The sequence below is a fragment of the Anopheles moucheti genome, chromosome X (assembly GCF_943734755.1).
Source record: "Anopheles moucheti chromosome X, idAnoMoucSN_F20_07, whole genome shotgun sequence".
Taxonomy (NCBI): domain Eukaryota; kingdom Metazoa; phylum Arthropoda; class Insecta; order Diptera; family Culicidae; genus Anopheles; species Anopheles moucheti.
Window position 1 is genome coordinate 6,534,109 of NC_069142.1, and position 19,173 is coordinate 6,553,281.

The 19,173-nt window shown below is 46.0% G+C and overlaps 2 protein-coding genes across 2 annotated transcripts; one reads left to right on the forward strand and one right to left on the reverse strand.

Annotated features, from left to right (window-relative positions):
* Positions 1 to 311: 311 nt before the first annotated feature.
* LOC128307108 (nose resistant to fluoxetine protein 6-like) lies at positions 312 to 6,307 on the forward strand. The gene is made up of 5 exons (XM_053044834.1): positions 312 to 566; positions 3,338 to 4,523; positions 5,393 to 5,518; positions 5,582 to 5,930; positions 6,015 to 6,307. Exons 1-5 carry the CDS (start codon positions 344 to 346, stop codon positions 6,213 to 6,215), a joined length of 2,085 nt encoding a protein of 694 aa, XP_052900794.1. The 5' UTR covers positions 312 to 343; the 3' UTR covers positions 6,216 to 6,307.
* A 149-nt stretch (positions 6,308 to 6,456) lies between these two features.
* On the reverse strand, positions 6,457 to 11,258 carry LOC128307098 (uncharacterized). The gene is made up of 5 exons (XM_053044824.1): positions 9,624 to 11,258; positions 9,330 to 9,553; positions 8,042 to 8,527; positions 7,820 to 7,988; positions 6,457 to 7,751 (listed from the first exon to the last, which is right to left on the reverse strand). Exons 1-5 carry the CDS (start codon positions 11,256 to 11,258, stop codon positions 6,510 to 6,512), a joined length of 3,756 nt encoding a protein of 1,251 aa, XP_052900784.1. The 3' UTR covers positions 6,457 to 6,509.
* Positions 11,259 to 19,173: the final 7,915 nt, after the last annotated feature.

The following is a 19,173-nucleotide window of genomic DNA, read 5'->3' on the forward strand; positions in this document are numbered from 1 at the left end:
AACCGCAGCATGTTTACACTATTTGCATCAGGAAGGCATCGGGACGCGAAATAGATGGCTCGCATCTCGCTGCTGCTTCTTCTTCCACCGCTGTTCGTTATTATTTATTCGTCACAGGTGACAGTGTAGGTGATGTAGAATAACAAGCAGAGCTGACTGGGGTGGTTACCGTACCGTCCCGGGTGCGGTATATGAACCACTACGGTCCACACGGCTACGCACTGGCGCTGAGTGTGACCACACACTGCGCAACGCTCCGGTAACTCAGTTCGCAGCGAACCGTCGTGCGAGCAAGGTAGGTGACAACGCCATCGAACCACGAAGCGAATCGGTAAACGGGGAAATGTACGCGCGCAGCTTACATACGGTGGCCACGGTCGGACTGCTGGTGCTGTATCTGGCCGGTGGCAGCTCCGTTGCTCAACCACAATCAACCACCGTGCTGGAGCAGATGCTGGTGCGGATCGGTACGGTGCTGGAGCACGCACTACCGACCGGTGCCTGTCGGCGGGACGTGAACCGAACGCTGGAAGCTGCCCGGAACCAGGACGATTGGGCTGTGACAAGTGAGTGATGAGTGTTTTGTGTGCGCGGTTGAAGTTCGGGTGGTTGTTGGGAATGTTCCGAAGCACCAAGTGAATATGGCACGCGGATGCCAATACCATCTGTAGGTGTAAATTGCTGAAGGAATTCTTACAATATTGGCGCGAAAAAAGAATGACTTTGAAGCAAAAGAGGTTTTCGATGGTTTGAGTGTGAGGTAGTTGTAATGTTTGTTACCGAGAATCTTTTTTTTTCGCAGCAAGTAGTATTTTTTATTAAATATTCTACTCGCTCCATGGCATTGAAAGCTGATCTCGACGAGTCCTTACGGATTGGCTTAACTATTTAGCAATCAGATTAAAATTCAAGACATTCTTGAAATAAAAGCTTTTTTGTTAGTATTATGCAGCAATTTTTCTGTGATATGTTTAATCTGTTTTAAAGAATCCTTGAAAACTTATAGTAGTGTACTAGTGTGTATTATCAAGGCTACATTAAGGGTTTTTTCAAGCAAATCCTTCTAGTGATGATTTGGTATGGCGGTGAATGGTTTTCTAACCATGTTTACTGTAATATTTGTGATTTAAACTACAAGATATATTAGATTAGTTGAAGACTTTTCTTAAGATCCATTAATATTTTGCCGTTTAATTGTAAACGATAAGAAATCACTATTTTTGCTTACAATTTTGACAGCTTTGATGTCTGAGACGTAGAGCAGTTATTTATTAAAAATATTTACGCTTAGTTGAAGAATTTTGAGTTTTTTTTTAGAGAATTGTGACACGACAAAAGCTCAATATTCCTGATAATATCGGCAGAGACATATTGACATATTGTAGTTTACAATATGTATTAGCCATTTTGATATTTCAATCAATGCTTCAATGGTTTGATACTTAAAAATGTAGATTTTGTTTGATGATGTTCAAAAATAGGATTTTTCTCGCTAAAAATGGTTTTAAACGATTTAATACAGAGTTATGAAAGTATTTTTACTGCAATAAACAATTTTAAGTTAAATGTTGAGATTTGACACTATATACAGCGGAAAAGATAGGAACAACTTTAGGAGATTTGAATCATTCTGTGCTTCAATGTTTGGTAACTAGAATATACTTTTCCTATTTAAGTATGTAAACTTTATGTTAGATTGTATCACAAACAATTTAATAACATGCCCGTTTCATATGGTAAAAGAAAAACGTGAAATCGTACCGGTAGCAACCAACATGAAATCTTCTCTTTGGTTGCAATTCAACCAAGCTAATTTGTTTTAAAAACAAAGCCAAAAGAAACACTTAATTAAATGCCCCATAAAATATTACCATAATTAAATTTTCAAAAAAACTTTCTCCTTCGTGAAAATCCACCTAACTTGCCCGAGCTGTTTTGGAGAAAATTATTTTCTCAATTCATGAAATTTGTTTTTTTTTCCCATTGGTGTACACCGCAAAGTTTGTGTGTCATTTAAAAAAATCTCTTGCTGTTAGTTAAATCACTTCTGAAAGAGTGATATAATTTAATGTTTTAATCAGTGAGCTTCAAACTAGCGTCGAAAAAAACAATGCAAAGGGTTCCTAATTTATTTCCCTTTCGGTTCGAAAGTATCGCACACTAGAGCGCCCAAGTTGGAACGATTGCTTATATCCGGCGGTTGTCGGTGTGTCATTGGTGTGTTAAGATAATTAACCGTTTTATCCGTAGGTCATGGGCCGCCCGGTAAACCCATATTTTATCTCTATCAACGTCATTATGTTTCGTTTCGTCGGCCGCGCGTGTTGAAATATTTGCCAAGGTTGGTTATTTTTTTACTTTTTTTTTTAGTTTTGGTGAGGGTGTTTGCCGTTTAGAAAAAGGGCCGAGATCGTTTAGAAAGTGTCGCTGACCGCGTGTGTGTGACAAGCGAACGTGAAAACAACCTGCGCGTACGCTGTATGATTACGGGTGGCAGGTTTTATATTCGGGCCAAGGGCCAAGAACAGGCCGGTGAGCGCGCGCGCCTGCCACAAGCGACGAACCTGTTCTGCGAATGCTCCGGTACGATTTGACGCAACGGCAATAGAATGTGGCTCGCGCATCGATCGCTAATGCTAGTGGGCGCTCGCTCGCAAATTAATAACCGGCGGGTGTAATTATTCACGTCGAAAAGGTTACATTTTTCTCCAATCGATTCGTGCGATTGGTGGTTGTGAGGGAAGTCGAGGATGGGAATGAACATAAGTTATGAGAAGAAAAAAAAAACACACACATCTCTCGGTGACGTCCGTACGGGCTTCCGGACCGCAATCCGGCTACTGTTGATTTATGTTTTATTTATAAGCTGCCACGTCGTTATATTTGTTTTGGTTGAACGGTGCTCTTGAACCTGTCATAAATGGTAAACGCGCAGCACTGTCGAAAGAAAACACCACCGGGTGCGAAAAGCGGGTGCGAAAGGTAAACAAAGCTTCCCATCGCGATGCGTGATATTGAAATGTGGCTGTATCATCTGCGGCCCTTATATCTTCCACCCTGGGGGCGCTAAGGTTATCAGTGCAAGACGAGCAGTCGCGCACTGGTCGAAAGTTGCCTAAACATCCGGTGAAGTGTTTGCGCACCGGCCCACCGGGGTGAGCCGTAACCGGTTTTGGCATCCGATGTGGCCACGCGTGATCGATGCCTAACAATGAAGGGTTCCATTTAACCGAACCAGTTGCACTTGACCCCTGTCTGTCCATGCTGTTTTGTCCTGATTGTAGTCGCTTGTTTCATTTGTCCCCAACCTTGCCCGCTCTGTCCTTTGTCGTTTCAGTGCTGGACGCCACGGTGAAGTTTCCGGACGCGGTCGAGCTCGGTGCGCGCGATCATCTCGGTAGCTACGATGAGTGCCTTTACGTGGCGTCGGCGATGGACGACGCGTCGGTGCGTGCGCAATACTGTTTGGCGCGCGTCACGATGGTTGGGTTTCGCGCGCGGCAAACGATCGGCCGCAACGAAAGCACGAAGCGCGATGCCGTTCGGGTGCGTTGGGGCGTGTGCGTGCCGGCTGACTGTACCGAGCGCGACGTTCGACAGCTGCTGTCCAGTGCGAGCGGGTACGCGGTGAGCGATGTGTCGTGTCAGCAGCGACCGGACCGAACGGTCGGCTACGATCAGCTGCAGATCGTCGTTGCGTGCGTACTGTTCGCGTTCGTGTTGATGGTGGTGTGCAGCACACTGTACGGGGCTGGTGGTGGTAGCAACGGCAAAGGTGAGTGCGTCGGCGACAAACCATCCACCGGGCTGGCCGTGCTGCGGGCGTTCTCTGCCGTGGACAATCTGCGCAAGCTTACCCAGCTGTCGAAGGACGATCACGGGCTGGGGTGCATCAACGGCATCAAGGCGCTCTCGATGGTGTTCATACTCGGTGGCCACGCGCTCGTCTTTATGGCCGGTGGGCCACTGCTCAATCCGAGCTTCTTCCGCGACCAGAGCCGCCTGTTGCAAAACGCATTCCTGCTCAACTCACCCCTCCTGGTGGACACCTTTCTGCTGCTGAGCGGCTTCCTGTTCGCCCGACTGCTACTGCTCGAGCTGGACAAACGGCAGGGTCGGCTCAACTTTGGGCTGCTGTACGTGTTTCGGTACGTTCGGCTAACACCGGCCTACCTGGCGGTGATTGCACTGTACGCCACCTGGCTGCCACTCCTAGGCGAGGGACCCCTCTGGAAGGAACGGATGGAGCTGGAGCAGGCCCGCTGTCAGCAGAGCTGGTGGCTAAACGTGCTGTACGTGAACAACTACTTCGGCTCCGACAGCGTATGCATGTTCCAGTCGTGGTATCTCGCGACCGATACGCAGCTGTTCGTGTTGGCCCCACTGCTGCTCTATCCGATGTGGCGCTATGGCCATCGGGTCGCACTATTGCTGATCGGAAGTCTGACCGGTCTGTCGATATTGGTCCCATTCACCGTCACATACGTCCGACAGCTCGATCCAACGTTTATGATATTTGCCGAGTACGTAAGATTAGGAATTCTTAAATTACTTTGTAATGCGCCTGAATGTATGCAATCATTGTACGTTTTAATGTTTTTAATCTTCCATCCTGTAACTACGTTTTCCTTTTAACGTTTTCCTTTCCGTTTTTCCCGCGAGAGGGATACGGATAGAATATTCATCGATCATACGGTTTGTATACGCGATATTCGAATGAATAAGTGAGGTATGTTTAATCTTCAAAAAGAGTTGCGATAATCTCCTTGGGATACAATTTGCCTACTGAGGATCTTTAATTGGACCTCTTTATACCTAAACTGATATAAGTCAGATAGTTTCTCCAAGTAACTCATTAGTGCTGTGTCTAAAGACTTTTTTGAGAAGAGTCTTCCACAGAAACCTTGGTTGAGCAATTCAAATCGTGAGTTTATTCATACATTGATGAATCTTGGAGGTTAAGAAATCGGGATTTTATGTGTTTTTAATGTTTTTTAGCATCAGAAGTAAGAATTGTTGCACTGATGAAACAACCAAATTACTAGCAGGGAATGAAGATCTGGCGAATCTGAAGATCTAAAGGGTTTTAGAAAATTTCAAGGTTCATGAATCATTAAGAAGTTATGAATAATCGTAAACTTTAAGAGTTTTAGGAGAACCTTGCAGGGTTTATGAATTCCTTTAACTCAACTGATTCAACTCGCGAGTTACCACTTACATTCTACCTTTAGTAGAAACACACCGAAGTGACTTCTTAACATTGGCTAAAGGGTTAGAAAAAGGTTACCGATTGCATACATTTAGGCGCATTATCTCGTGACGAGTAATATCGCTTATTAAGAGGGGATTTTCCGCTAATTTGCACACCATTTTTGCTTTCATATTGCTACAGTGAGGTGAGCGATCTGCAGTCGAACGACTACTTCGTTAACGTGTACGGCAAAACGCACCTGCGAGCGACCGCCTACCTGTTTGGCCTGCTGGTGGGCTATCTGGTGCACTGGATGCAGATGAAGAAGTGAGCCACACGGAGCAACCCCACTCGGTGCCGGTACCTAACTCTTTTTTTCTTCCTTTCCAGTGTGCGTATCGGGCGACGAACGCTCGCAGTGTGCTGGTTCGTGTCGACCGTGTGCGGATGTTGCGCCATGTTTTCGCTGACCGCGTTCTACACCGAGCTGGGCACGGGCAACTATCTCTACAACGCACTGTACGCCGGACTGCACCGGTTTGGTTGGAGCCTGTCGAACGGGTGGCTCGTGCTGGCCTGCGTTACCGGTCACGGTCGGACCGTGAAACGGTTCCTGTCGTGGAGCGCATTCGTGCCACTCAGTCGGCTGACGTACTGTGCGTACCTTACGAACGGGCTGGTCGAGCTGTACCTTGCCGCAACTCGCCGCACACCACTCTACGCCAGCATCGCGACACTGGTAAACACACCTTCTGCCCTGGCTGACTGGTGGAATAGTGTTTTGATCTCTTCTCTTTGACTCCTTTCTATTGCGCTGTTGCAGACTGCCGAAACCATCTCACACATGGTACTGACGTTTCTGCTAGCGTTACTGCTCTGCCTGATGTTCGAGTCCCCCATCCACGGGTTGGAGAAGCTACTACTCAGCCGTTTCCGACCAACGCATCCGGGCACCATCGCCCGAGAGCCGGTAACGAACAGCATCAGCACGAACAACACACAGAGCACATCGGAGGAGGCGTAGTACGTAGAAAAGCTTAATACGCCGAGCTTATTCGCCTATGGCGGTGGCTGGACCATTTGTAAATATGTATACAGTAAGGGTTACGAGACAAAGGGGGAAAGAGACAAATAAATACAGTTGTAAGGTTTAATAAAGTCGTTAATTTATAAACGGACGAGTTTAACAATCGTTGAGCTACAAAATGGTGGCCATCTACCACCAAACCACCCCCCCCCCCCTTATGCACCCCTTCTTTCACCACTCTCTCTCACACACACACAAAACACACACAAACACACAATACGGGGTACTGCACTAGAAGCGGGACCAGTTGGCACCGTTCGCGTCCGTTGGCCGTCGCTTGACTTCCTTCTCTTCGTCGATCTCCTCCTCCTCCTCTTCCTCCTCCTCCTCTTCCTCCTCTTCCTCTTCTTCTTCCTCTTCTTCCAATTGGATCTCTTCCTCCTGTTCGGGTTCGGCCGGGGCCGGAGGGGTTGCTGCCCGTCCACCACTCTCACTCCGCTCGCCCTGCACGTCCTTCGGGTCGTTGTTCTCCTCCGCCCAGAAGTCGTCCACCTCTGGGCTGGGTTGCTCGCTGGCGGTGTCGGTGGTGCGCTTCCGTAACCAGATCCCCTCGTCTTCCTCGCCCTGCTCATCAAACGGGCTGACAAAGTCGGGTTGTTCCACGGCAGGTTCCGGTTCCTTTTCCGGCTCAGGTTGCAGGACGTCCTTCGGCACATCAGCGGAGTCCGTGACGCTGGCGGGGTTCTCCGGTGGCACGGCCAGGCGATCAAACACCCCGGTTTGGTCGAGCAGTCGCTTGACGTTTTGGATGGGCAGGTCGAAAAGTAGGGTGAGGATGAGGGCCGCACTCAGTGCCAAGCACACCTCGGTGCGGTTAACGTACCCGGTGAAGCTGAACACCTCGCTGCCGCGTGTGGAACCGGCGAAGTAGAAGAACACCAGAAACTGCACGAGAGTGAGCGAGTAGGTTAGCCGACCGAGACACACGAGCGGTCGGGAGCTGAGCAGCCGGTTCAGCAGGCTCTGCTGCTCCGTCACGCAGTAGTAGACGATCCAGCAGAGTCCGAGCGACCAGGAGAGTGGGGCGAGGGCCGCAAACTGGGCCGCGTCGCCCGGTTCGTACCGGAAGTCCTTCCGGACGATGTCGAGCGGGAAGCAGACGCACCAGAGCAGTGCGATGGCCGCCCCGCACCAGCCGGCATACTGTACGCCCCGTTCCTGGCGGGGTCGGCCCGTCTCCTGCAGCAGATAGCCGAGCCCGAACCCGGCCAGGTAGGGCGTCAGCCGGTGCAGTGTTTCGGCGAACGAAAGGTTGAGCGTGCGGTAGAGTTGGGTGAGACGGACACCGTGAAACACGTACGGTGTGAGCCGATCTTCCGTGGTCGAGGCGAACCGGATCGCCGTGGAGAGAGCGCTCAGCAGCACGTACGCAGCCGTACCGTAGAATGGGCTGCGTACCAGCACGATCATCAGGAACGGTGCCAGCACGCTCAGCTGCATCTCAATCGCGAGCTGGAAGGTGTGTGGAGCACACTGGAAAAAAACATACAGCGTTAGTGTGGGAGTAGTGTGGGAACGCCAAACGCAACTCATATACGGACGGTCTCCTCGATCGGGTACCAGTTGTGCATGAAGAGCAGATTGCTCATGTAGCCATGTTTGCAGAGGTTCGCATTCTTGGTCACCACATCGCCCCACTGTGGTCCGCTGCCGAGATGCTCCCACACCCAGGCGTAAAACACCAGCACCGGCACGAGAGGAAACGCTAGCCTGTAAGTCGAAGGATTAGCAACCTGAAGCAAGATCGCCTGAGGTATTCTCACCTGAGGTAGCGGCCCGCGATACGTTTAAACCAGGGAACACGCGCCCGCTCTCGGTACTCTCGCACCATATGGTACGCGGCCAGGAAACCGCTCACCACGAGAAACACGTCCGCGTACAGCATGAGCAGCCGGACGGCGACGCTCCACGGCGCGTTGAAGCTTTCGGTGAACTCGTTCCGGTTCGTGAACGGTTGGAAACCGAGCGGCACGAGTCGCAGGGCGAGAAACAGGGCACCGCTCGCGATTGCCTTAAGCCCGTGCAGACACGGCAGATGGTGATGTTCGTCCGCGCCGGACCCGATCAGCTGCGGTAGTGTTTTCTTCAGCGAGAACGCCATCAGCGTCTGGTGGAAGATGTTGGTGGTCCGGCGCTCCGGTGGATCCAGCGGGGAGTCCTGTGTGGAGGGTGGTTCAATCTTGATAAAGATTTCGTAGTCGTTCAGCGTCGCCACCAGCGTTACAACTGCCACGAATGTGTAGAAGCCGCTGTGGATTTGGTAGAACAGTGTTAATTCTGAGTGGTGCTGTGGTGAATCTGAGTTTGGGTCAAGCAGCTGAGCGAATAAGGCTATTTGAATTGCTATTCTGAACATCCTCATCAACGAATGCTCAAAGATTCATGTTTGAATATCAGCTCAGTCAGTGTACCGCAATGGAATGCAAGCAGTACTAGGGTTATTTCATCTGTATCTAATGCGATGAAGATGCCGATGATAATTCCCACCTCATACGAACAAAACAGGTTCGATATAGACGAAGTTAGCTTTAATAACTTTTATTCTTCGTCGAGTTCCCTGAATTTCCAACTCTGATATCTCTACAACCTGGTTGCCTAGAGTCTGTTAAGGTGGTCCAGGGGATGCCATTGATTGGGCAAACAGTCTAGTAGCTTTCAAGACACACTCTTTCGTGCATATGGAGGAACTCTCACGAGTATCTTTTGGGAATTCTAATATTATTACTTAAAAAACTGAAGACAAACCGTGTGATTCCTGAGAGATTCTTGAATTCTGTGAAGATCTTCAAGAATACGCTAATATATTGGGACTTGACTCGTGATTTGAATGAATCATATGTATGATTCCTTTCAGAAAGATTCGCTGATCACAAAACGAGTTTAGAAATAGCTGAGGAACTCTCATGTGTGAAACACAAATTCCTGAGAAATTCTTGAGTAACGTTGAGGAAGTTAGTCTCAAGGTTTAGAGAGGATAGAGAAAGGCTCCAGAGATCCAAGAACTCTCTACATGGGCACGGTTAGTACTCCTCGTTGCAGGCTTCTACTTACAACACAGCGACCAGCTGCCAGTTGTCCTTCAGTAGACGTGACCACGACCGCACCTGGCGCACATGGCAGTTGGCCTCTTCCAGCTCCAGAAACAGCTTGATGCCGGTCGAGTTGTACGGACGCACAAAGTGCTGCACGATGCTGCCGGCATCCTCGAACGAGCACGCGGCCGGCAAACAGATGCCCCAGTTGATCGTCGTGAAGCGTGGCAGAAAGTGGTCCGGCTGTAAATGGGGAACCACACCGTAATGGAATCTCAACACCTCAAGGAACTTCAATCACGGCACTACTTACATCGTTTAGCGTACTCTTGACAAAACCACCACCCTGGAGCAAGTGTACCGGTAGGCGCAGTTCGGCATCTTCGGCCACCACGTCCACATGCGCTAGACAGTATTTGCCCCGGAGTCGTACCAGCTCGTCCTCGCGGACACGCACCCGCGTAGCGATGCCGGTACACAGATCAAAGTCACCGAGCTGGTTTGCATTGCCTCGGAGCAGTCCGGATGCGAGCCGTGCGCTAGCGTCTATCATCTGCAGCGCCCAGAGTCGCTTACCCCTCAGCTGTCGTTCGAAGATTTCGCCCTGACGGCGACATTCTTCGCCCTGCACCTGCGAATAGTCCGGCACGAAGGAGGGCACTCGCATCAGCAATTGCTCAAAGTCTTCCGGCGAGATGGCGATGCGTTGCTTCACGACCCGGGCCGGGCCACGAACGCCCGGTGCGGGTTGCCTCGGACGCTTGGGACCGTTGTCGATCGGGGACTCCGGTGGGAGATCTTCCGCGCTGAAGAGGGACGCGATCGGGCTATGATTAAGTAACTGCACCAGCTTCGAATCGGTTCCTGCTTTGGTGGGCGATTTTCTCTTTTTGCCGTTCGCGTTTCCCTCGTCGTCATCGTCATCATCGGCGTAGGAACCGATGGGACGGAAGCGTATCTCCTCGTTGGAATCACCACTCTCGGCAGACTGTAACCAACCGGCGACCAGGTTAATGATTGGGTTCTCTTTCTCCTTTGGCTCACTGTCCGGTGGCGTATCTTCGTTAACTCGGGACGTTAGCGATTGGAGCCAATGCACGAATCCACCCTCCTCTGCAGTGTCTTTGGGTGCATCCTCCTTGTCGCGAGCTGGCTGTACGACCGACTCAAACACACGCTTCAAACCATCCAGCCAGCCAGCATCGTCCTCCTCGGTTACTTGATTCGGTTCGGGCTCTTCCTTTTTAACACTCTTTCGGGTCTGGATCACCTTCACCTGTTTCCTTCTTTCGTTCACTTTTGCTGTGTACTTTGGTACGGGTTTTTCGTCTTCATCTCCACCATCATCATCATCATCATCATCATCGTCGTCGTCGTCGTCATCGTTACCGGCACGCTGATCTCCGGCGGTTGATTTCGTGCCCCGTTCGTCATCGTCACCGTTTCGCTGTTTCGAATCAAGCAAACCGAACAGGTTAAAAATAGATCTCGGTTCGGCTTCGTCGTCTTGGTCGTCATCGTCGACGTCACCTGCGTCGGGCACCGTCGCTTTCCGCCCGCCTTCGGCCGGCTGGTATCGCCTCTCGCGGCCATTCGCACCCAGGCGCCGGGCACGCAGCAGCCGCTCCTGAGTGGCCCGTCGGATGGTGACCTGTTCCACGGTTTCCGCTTCCTCCTCGTCCTCATCGTCTTCCTCCTCCTCATCGTCCTCGTCCTCCTCGTCGTCGTCATCGGTGTCGTCTCGCGCTGTCCATGGCTTACGCGTCACACTACTCCACGGCACGTCCCCTTTGGCGCGCGGTGCCACTCTTCGCCTCACCACCGCGAGCCCCTCTTCCTGGCCGTGTTCCCGCAGCCGGAATCCGTCCGCCGCGTCCGCAAACAGTGCGACGGCCAGCAGGCAGAGGAGTCCGTACGCGACCAACCGCACACGGAGTGACGTCGTCATGGTTTCCCGTTTTTTTTTTGTTTTCCCTCTTGCCCGGTTACTGTGCACTAGCTGGTGCTAACGAAACACTGCACGTCCTCACACTTGTCCAACACCATGTCCTTGTACCGTTCACGACCAACCACCTCGTGTCCGCCTCGTGTTTGATCGTCGCTTTGCTGATCGATGTTCGTTGTTGATCTGTTGCGTTTATCTTTTATATCACGCTTCTCGCTCGCTCGGAAGTATACGGAAAAAAAAGGCAGCAGATCGGCAAATACTGTACCCCGCACAAACAGCCCGGGAGCCTGTCAGGCTGGCCGTGCGTGTGTCCAGATGGGTTAGATGCTTACGGCCAACTGAGGGACCCCGGTCAGCTGCGTGGTTGTCCTTCCCCAATGGGAGAAACACTCACGTCAGGAAAATTGGTACGGGAGCAACATGAATTATCTCCTTTGCTGGTTGGGAAGAACGATAAGTTTTGGGAATTCTGGGGAATGTCAACCTGACAGTTACTAATGGGGGTGACGCCTGCAAGTATGCAACCATTAAACGAATATACCATTTTAAGGTATTAGGCATTTGAAATCGAGTAATTCGATAAGCTTGAAACTCCCAAACAGATTTGGCTGTAAGATAACGAAGGATATATAAAATTCCTGCAGCCTGCTTGGGTAGTCGTTTGGTATTGTAACGCCTGCAAGTATGCAAATATACTGTTTAAAGCTATGGGGCTTGTCTGGCTTCGAGTAAGCCGAGAAACAAAGGACCGTCATCACAGTTGTTGTGCACGTAAGGTATTGAACGTTACATAAATTTGCATACCTTTGGGCGTACTGGAGCTTAACGGAGATCCCGAACAAACCATCAAATTTCATCAAAACTTTCCCACTAACCTAATCATGCCCGAAATCTAACGTAAAACAGTAGCGTGAGAGTTATCTTCAGCCGTATGAAAATTCGGAGCGACTAGGCGAATGGTAGTTGGGGGCATACAACTGCCGTGAGACAAATATAAAACATAATGCTACTGTTTGGGCACGGCTCACATTTTGCACCGGTGTTCGTCGAAAGCGGGATAAAAAAGGGTAAGGAGAAGCGAAAAGTACAATAACACCGGAGAGATTGAGGTTTGTCAGTGGAATGGGATTTATTTTCTTAGCATTCGGAAATCTTTGAAGTAACTCCTGCCAAGAAGCACATACACAACATGGTACATGCTAGAAGTGGAAAAGTTTTCCATCCTTATTATTCAAATTTATCGCTAGCTAGAGTTTTCCTTTTTCCCGAAATTTTGTTGTACTTTTTTTTTTGAAAGCCTGCGATGTGTAATGTGAGGAAGAGCAACATTTTCATTTTCCCCACGCATGATCATTCCGCGGTACTGTGTGTTCGAGTGTGTGTTTTCGTTTTAAGAATCTCTTCCCCTCTCTCTCACACACACACACAGTTGTCGCCACGCGGCTGGCGGTCGACGAGTTTTCAAAAAGTGAAAATTTCCCGCGTAAAAATAGCTGCAAGCGCTAGGAAACGGCCCGCGCGATGGGTGGTAGCTTACAGGAAGGTTGACGATTTGAAGGCAGAGAGAAAAAGAGAGAGAGAGAGAGAGAGAGAGAGAGAGAGAGAGAGAAGGAAAAAGGAGTGATAGAGCACGGCGAAACCAAGCGATGGAGTAGGTCAAGTCTTATTTGCGCATTCGAAGGGCCGTCAAACGAAACGCGTATTGAATGTCAGTAATGGTGATATGTCGGTAGAATGAGCGGAATTGGAGGCAAAATAGGTGAAAATAGACAGGGTGGTTAGTTTTCCACACAACAACAACAAAAGCACCCACCAACGAGAGCGACTGCGGAGAGACACAGTACGGCTCAAGTTGCAAGCGAAGAGGGTGGAAAAGCGGTGCAGCTGTATTTGTGAGCGGCAGACAGCGGCAGAGCGTGTGAGCGTGGTGGTGAGTGGGAGCGCTTAGACCATTATGGCCATTTATTTTCGGCTCCATTTCGGCGTGGCGAACTTGTGGGCGAAACGGGCCGAAGCGATGAAGACGATAACTCACCATTACGGCCTCCGGTACAAATAACGTCAATAAAATAATAATCATCTAACCCTTAACAGTTATGAACGATAATAGCCCGCTGCGAGGGATAATGATGCTGTTATGCTCGGTTGTGTGTATGTGTGTTTTTTGTATCTTGCTTTGCGTCTTCTTTTGTCGCGTTTTGTAGACATTTGTCCACATTTGTCAATAGACTCGATACCTGTTGTGCTTCTGGAAAAGTGTGTTATCTTTCACATAGTTTTAGTAACACATCTCAATACGTTTGATACCGGCTTGGCTTGTGGGATCGTTGCTTTACGTCCATCGTAAGGTGTGCCGCGCGGATTGGCTACATTTAGGCGACGAGAGCGATAAAACTGGAACTGGATGGAATGGATCGATGTTTTGCCCGAGGGATGAGAACAGGAGCGTTACATCCGCCGAATGTGCGGTGGGTTGCAAAAGCCGAAGCGAAATGCTAGCTTTCGGATTTACCGACTCTGAAGAATGGTACACGGTTTCGCGGGGTAAGTTGTGCGTCACCAAACGTTGTTACTTTTCGGACCGGTACAAACGGTTGTTGTTACCGTTTGCGGAGAGCATTTCGAGCGCTTTTCTCAGAGCGCAACGCGCCGAGAGAGAGAGAGAGCGAGAGTGTGATAATGAGCGTGGGGTTATTGGAAAATAGGGTAAGGGAAAATTCTTTTTTGGGGTGATTATTTGACAACGCAGCATAAATGTGTTCCAGCTCACTGACGTTTTTCTCGTCGTTCGCTTTTTGGCGATGGCTTTGTCACGCGTTTCGTGGCAGATATTAACGCTTCGGCTTGCACATGTGCGCACCGGGCCACGAAGCGCAACACGCATTCGCGTGATTAATGACACAACTGTTGCCGCACGGTTTGCTGACCGTAGGGTGACCGTAGCAAAGTGTTTGCCTTCGGCTCGATGGGTGTATTACTAGACGATAGAGAACACAAAATAAAGAAATGACAATATTTGACAATGTTTTATGCATTTCTACACTCGTTATGCACGCGGGAAAATTTTCTGCACGATAAAAAAGCACTGGTAAATTGCTTTTTATCAATTCGAGTGTGGAAAGCTTCACATTTTGGACATCTTTTGCCTTTTTTTGAATAATTTTCAGCTTTCATTTTCAGCTCATGCTTTCCACATTGTTAGAAGATTTATTTAATACACATAGGTATTTGCAAGCAACATTTGTTGTGATTTATCATATTTTTATGATCAAATAAAGCAAAATATCAAACAATAAGGAGGAATAGCCATATGATTCGACTATTTTCTAGCTGGATAAAGCTGAAATGGATAACAAACGTATAAAAAAAAGTTAAATTGAATCGAATGAATTTGAACATTTGAACATTTGATGAATTTGAATTTGAACATGAATTAGAGGGTGCGGCTAAACGAATACATCGCATTGTAGTAGCGATTATAATGAATACAGTAGCGTATGACATGATACGCTCTGGTATTATTCATGAAGATGGGCAAGGGTGTATTTATTATTGCATTGCGCTGTTTACAATAATAAGGGAGCCATGCGAAATTTCCATACTCATCAACGAAAATGTAAAACGAATAAATATAGACACACGATTCGAAATTGAATTAAGCTTGTTTGCATTGTTTAGCGATTGATTGACTACGATGTATCAATCACTTTTTTTTACAATATATTCGGTGCCGATTTTCTATTTATTATTGTTCATCATTATTAATTTAACTGCAACAACGATATTATGTAATTAATTTAAATAAATTTGATTTAATTAGATACTAACATTAATGTGGAAAGCGCGTTGTATCAGTAACGTAAAAATGATGTTTCTTATTTACGCCTACATGTATGCATTACGTATGTCTAGGCAGTATTTGTAATTTTATAGAAACCGCGGACAGTTAAGCTTGTTATAAGGACTTAAAACAATGATTAAAAGAAGTGTCGATTGAGTTCATTTTTATTCATTTTTCAAAGTGATTGCTCATCCAATTTATATCGCATATGTAATTTTTAAGTGCACACTTTAAGGCTGATTATGAACATACTTCAAAGTGCATTCCGCCTTAAGGTTTAACATCGTTTATATTAAAACAGAAAGTTTTAACATAACTTTATAAGAATTTAACTAAGTTACTGACATTATTACGGTCATTTTTGTTTTATTTTAATTTTAATACTATGTTTACTGATTACATATTTGATTGATGCTCAAAAATATCTTACATGGAAACGTTGCTATGCCTCAAATTTATATGGATGATACATGATCCTTTTCGAACACAATCGCTCACATTGTGTTGAGCCGGGCTGTGATGTGTGAAACGGCTTTGATAACATATTTTTACTTCCAGGAAGCATTCGGTATCAGGAAATGCAATTATGTCGCTATGCAAGCAGTACACAATCGAATTTATTCGTGGTATTTTGATTTGAGAGAATGAAAACTAAATACATTATTTATTGTGCAGGTGCAGTTTTGGTAGGTAAATTTAATTCGATAGAAAACAAGCATTTGATGCAGTTTCATATATCAAACACAGTTTCACAAAGGGAACCTTTTATTTGTATCGCTGACAGCGAATGATAGTTGATACATTTGTAGTGTTACTGGTCACATGGACGGTTTTGTTATATCACCATAGTGAAATCAACTTACACACGTGTAGGCATTTAATTGGAACCTATTGCCTACATGCGGGAGAATAAAACGAGCGGTCGCTAATGTGAAAATTCATATGAAGAGTTGAATATTTTCATTTTAATTATTAGTCGAATCCATAATGAATGGATAAATGATTAGCTGATCATTATGATTCCACAATATTTTGAACATGTTTCGGTGTTAAACAACTCTATCAATAATCGCTCAGCATTGCAAAGAACAAACAATTTCTAGTGCTGATGATCAGAGGAAAATGTCATTCGAACTATATTAAAATATAGCGTTGCACATGAAAGAATTTTCGATGTACGATATTAATTAACATTTCTGAGCAATCATACTGAGCCCTGTTGGATAGTATTTGCTCTTCGCTGATCAAACATCAATACGTTAATGATTATTGGATTGAAAGCTAATCACAAATCTGTTTTGATATGTGCGCAAGTTATCAGTAGTAAATTCGACTAACAAATTTCACGGATTCAATGCACACGCAAACTCAATTTCAACGGCATTCTACTGAGTGCTGATACTTTAGCAGATTATCTTATAATTAGTTCTGCTTCCGATTGAACTCGAACGCAGCGTGTCCATTTCAGCGCATTAGGTGATTTTGTGTGTGATGTAATTGGTGTGCATCCGCAGGCAAGAATGCTTGCTTATTAGATTCTTCATTAATAATATTTGATTCATTATCGGGACGAAAGCAATCTGGTCGGACAATCCGATGCTCGTCAGCAGATTGCAATTACTCTCAACCAGTAGTAGAAGATTGTTGTTGATTCCATGTAATCGAATTGTTCATTTGGTATGAAATTATTACTCTGGAAAATATTCATTCATTTGATGGCTTCGGGATATCAAAAATCGGGCGCGTGATGGGATATTGCAGGTCAGTGTTTTTCCTTTGTTCGTGGAAAGGTAAGCATTTTTTCATCATTTAACTGTTTGCCTGCAATTCAAGCAATCAATCACTTTACATTATTCTTTTTGGCCTTTCGACGTATAAAATTTTTTAACCTGTTGAGCGCTGAACAGCATGTATGGTTGTGAAACCTTGCTGTTTCAGTTCGTGGCGTATTAATTTGATATTTGATGGCATGTAATCGAATTTTTCTGCATGCAAGTCGTTTACGTTCGCTATGGAACGACCGGTGTGCATTACACGCACGAAAAACGAATCCTTTGTAGTATTCGTATGACATTGCATACATTCAGGAGTTTGAGCCTGTTTTTAAAAAGTTTATACTTACCATTAGCACTGTCATCGACTATTGTTTAATATACTGTGATATACAAAGTAACAAGAATACACACGGCAACTTCCCTTTATCAACATCAATCCAGTTGTTTTTTTTGGTTTTTATTTCTGTTTTACATTGAATTATTTGTGGAAATACAGGCGACTCTTATTATCTGTGATGCACAAGAAAACTGAACCGTGTGTACTGACAGTGAACCATGTCCGTGTTTATCTGTAAATCTGTTAGTATTTTTTTTTTCAAATTCATTCCATTCGTATATTTTTCGTGTGAAAGTGGCCGTTTGTCTGTCGTGCTTCATTAGTAACGTCAAATCCTGCGCATCAAAAGTGCTATTTAAACCATCCCGCCTATCATTCACATGCTCCCGCTCGCGTACCTGCTTATGTGTATATGTATGTATATGTATTATAATCTGTATGTGTGAGTGTGTGTGAGTAGGTATTTATTTAAGATTTATTATCTGTCTGTTAATCCGACCGGCGCTAAGTATCGATTCGTCCGCATCTAAGTGCGTTTGCTGCTAGCGTTGCGCCCAAATGTCTGCAATGTGCAATGCGTGCGTGTGCATACGTGCGTGGTTAAGAATGGGGTAGTGAAAAAGTTGTGCCTACTGTCAGGCGCACGTACGCACAAATTAGCGCACGGCTAGCGGAAGATAGCCAAGAGTCACCTGTAGATCTTACATATATGTATATATGTATATCTGTAAGTTTTACAATGAGTGTAAATATGTATAAATATATATTCATATACACCACGGTATGCATTGACAGTACGCGGGTAGCAGCATCCTACACCTTGCAACATCGCTACACACAAGCTAATGGCTCGCGTACAATGTGAATGTGGTAGCTCAAATTCATCTTCGTAGAAATAGGTGTTTGACGGATGACCGTGTATTTACTTCTTTTCTGTTGTTCTTGTTGTTGTTGTTATTGTTGCATTTATTCGTTCTTAGTTTACGATGCGAACTGCGATCATATGTGACGATCGTTTCAGCCGTTGCGATTTGCGTATTGATCGGGTGTTTTTTCGTTTGCAAATGTTTTGTTCGTGTCTTCATTCGTTTGTTGTGTTCAATTGTTCACTACAGCCTGTTTAACATTGTCCAGTACATGAATAAGTGTTTATATTGTGTGTATGTGTGTGAGTGTGAGTTTTGTTGCATTCTTTAAATTAGCGTCTGTTTTGTAGTAGTATCATTTCATCGTAAGAGGGAATATAGAGCGCGCAAAAGTGGGTAAATGTTGTGTGGTATTTGTTCGTTTACCATCTACTTATTGTTAGTTTTGTTTTAGATTTGTTTTCAATTTCACTTTAAAAGCACATTTATAGTTTTCAATTTCACAGTAAGTTTCAGGGTGGCTTCATAATCAATTATTAGTATTAGTTTATTTTTACTTTCGCCCCATTTTTGCTATCATTCCACCCTCGCACTGTTTCAGCAGTCAACAGCAGCACCAATTCCGTCCGGTATTACATACATGGTTACAATGTTTAAATTCTTTTCATATAATTGTAAGTGTAATTTTTCAACGTCCTTAAAATACAGCTTCGCCACCTGCTTTGCTTCGTTTTGCTATCCAGCAAACTAAAAATTGTAATTAAAACTTTATATCGAAACGAGCCTTAATATGAAAGATTTGCGATGCGAATTGCATACATAACGTATCATTTTAAACGTTTAAAGAAACAACAGCTTACATGTTCATTAGTTTAGCACCACTAAGTGAGAGAAAGAACGCTTTTCGTAACACAGTTCTGTCGGAAAGCAAAAGTGTACTTCAAAAAATCGAAAACAATGCCATTCCAGTCAAATTTGGGTTTGGTTGGTTTGCTACTCTAAATAAATCTGTCAATCGTTGTTGTGTTTTTAAGAACAGTTTTTTTTTCTTTTCGGCCACTCATTCGCATGCCACTGTTGCTCATCGGCCACGAGC

What these genes read in the sequence shown, in the direction of transcription:
- LOC128307108 (XM_053044834.1), top strand. Translation starts at nt 344, where the DNA reads ATGTACGCGCGCAGCTTACATACGGTGGCCACGGTCGGACTGCTGGTG. An exon ending in ACGTTTATGATATTTGCCGA is followed by an intron (nt 4,524 to 5,392) that starts GTACGTAAGATT and finishes ATATTGCTACAG; the next exon opens with TGAGGTGAGCGATCTGCAGT. An exon ending in ACGCCAGCATCGCGACACTG is followed by an intron (nt 5,931 to 6,014) that starts GTAAACACACCT and finishes GCGCTGTTGCAG; the next exon opens with ACTGCCGAAACCATCTCACA.
- LOC128307098 (XM_053044824.1), bottom strand. Translation starts at nt 11,258, where the DNA reads ATGACGACGTCACTCCGTGTGCGGTTGGTCGCGTACGGACTCCTCTGC. An exon ending in TCAAGAGTACGCTAAACGAT is followed by an intron (nt 9,554 to 9,623) that starts GTAAGTAGTGCC and finishes CCCCATTTACAG; the next exon opens with CCGGACCACTTTCTGCCACG. An exon ending in GGTACCCGATCGAGGAGACC is followed by an intron (nt 7,752 to 7,819) that starts GTCCGTATATGA and finishes GTTTTTTTCCAG; the next exon opens with TGTGCTCCACACACCTTCCA.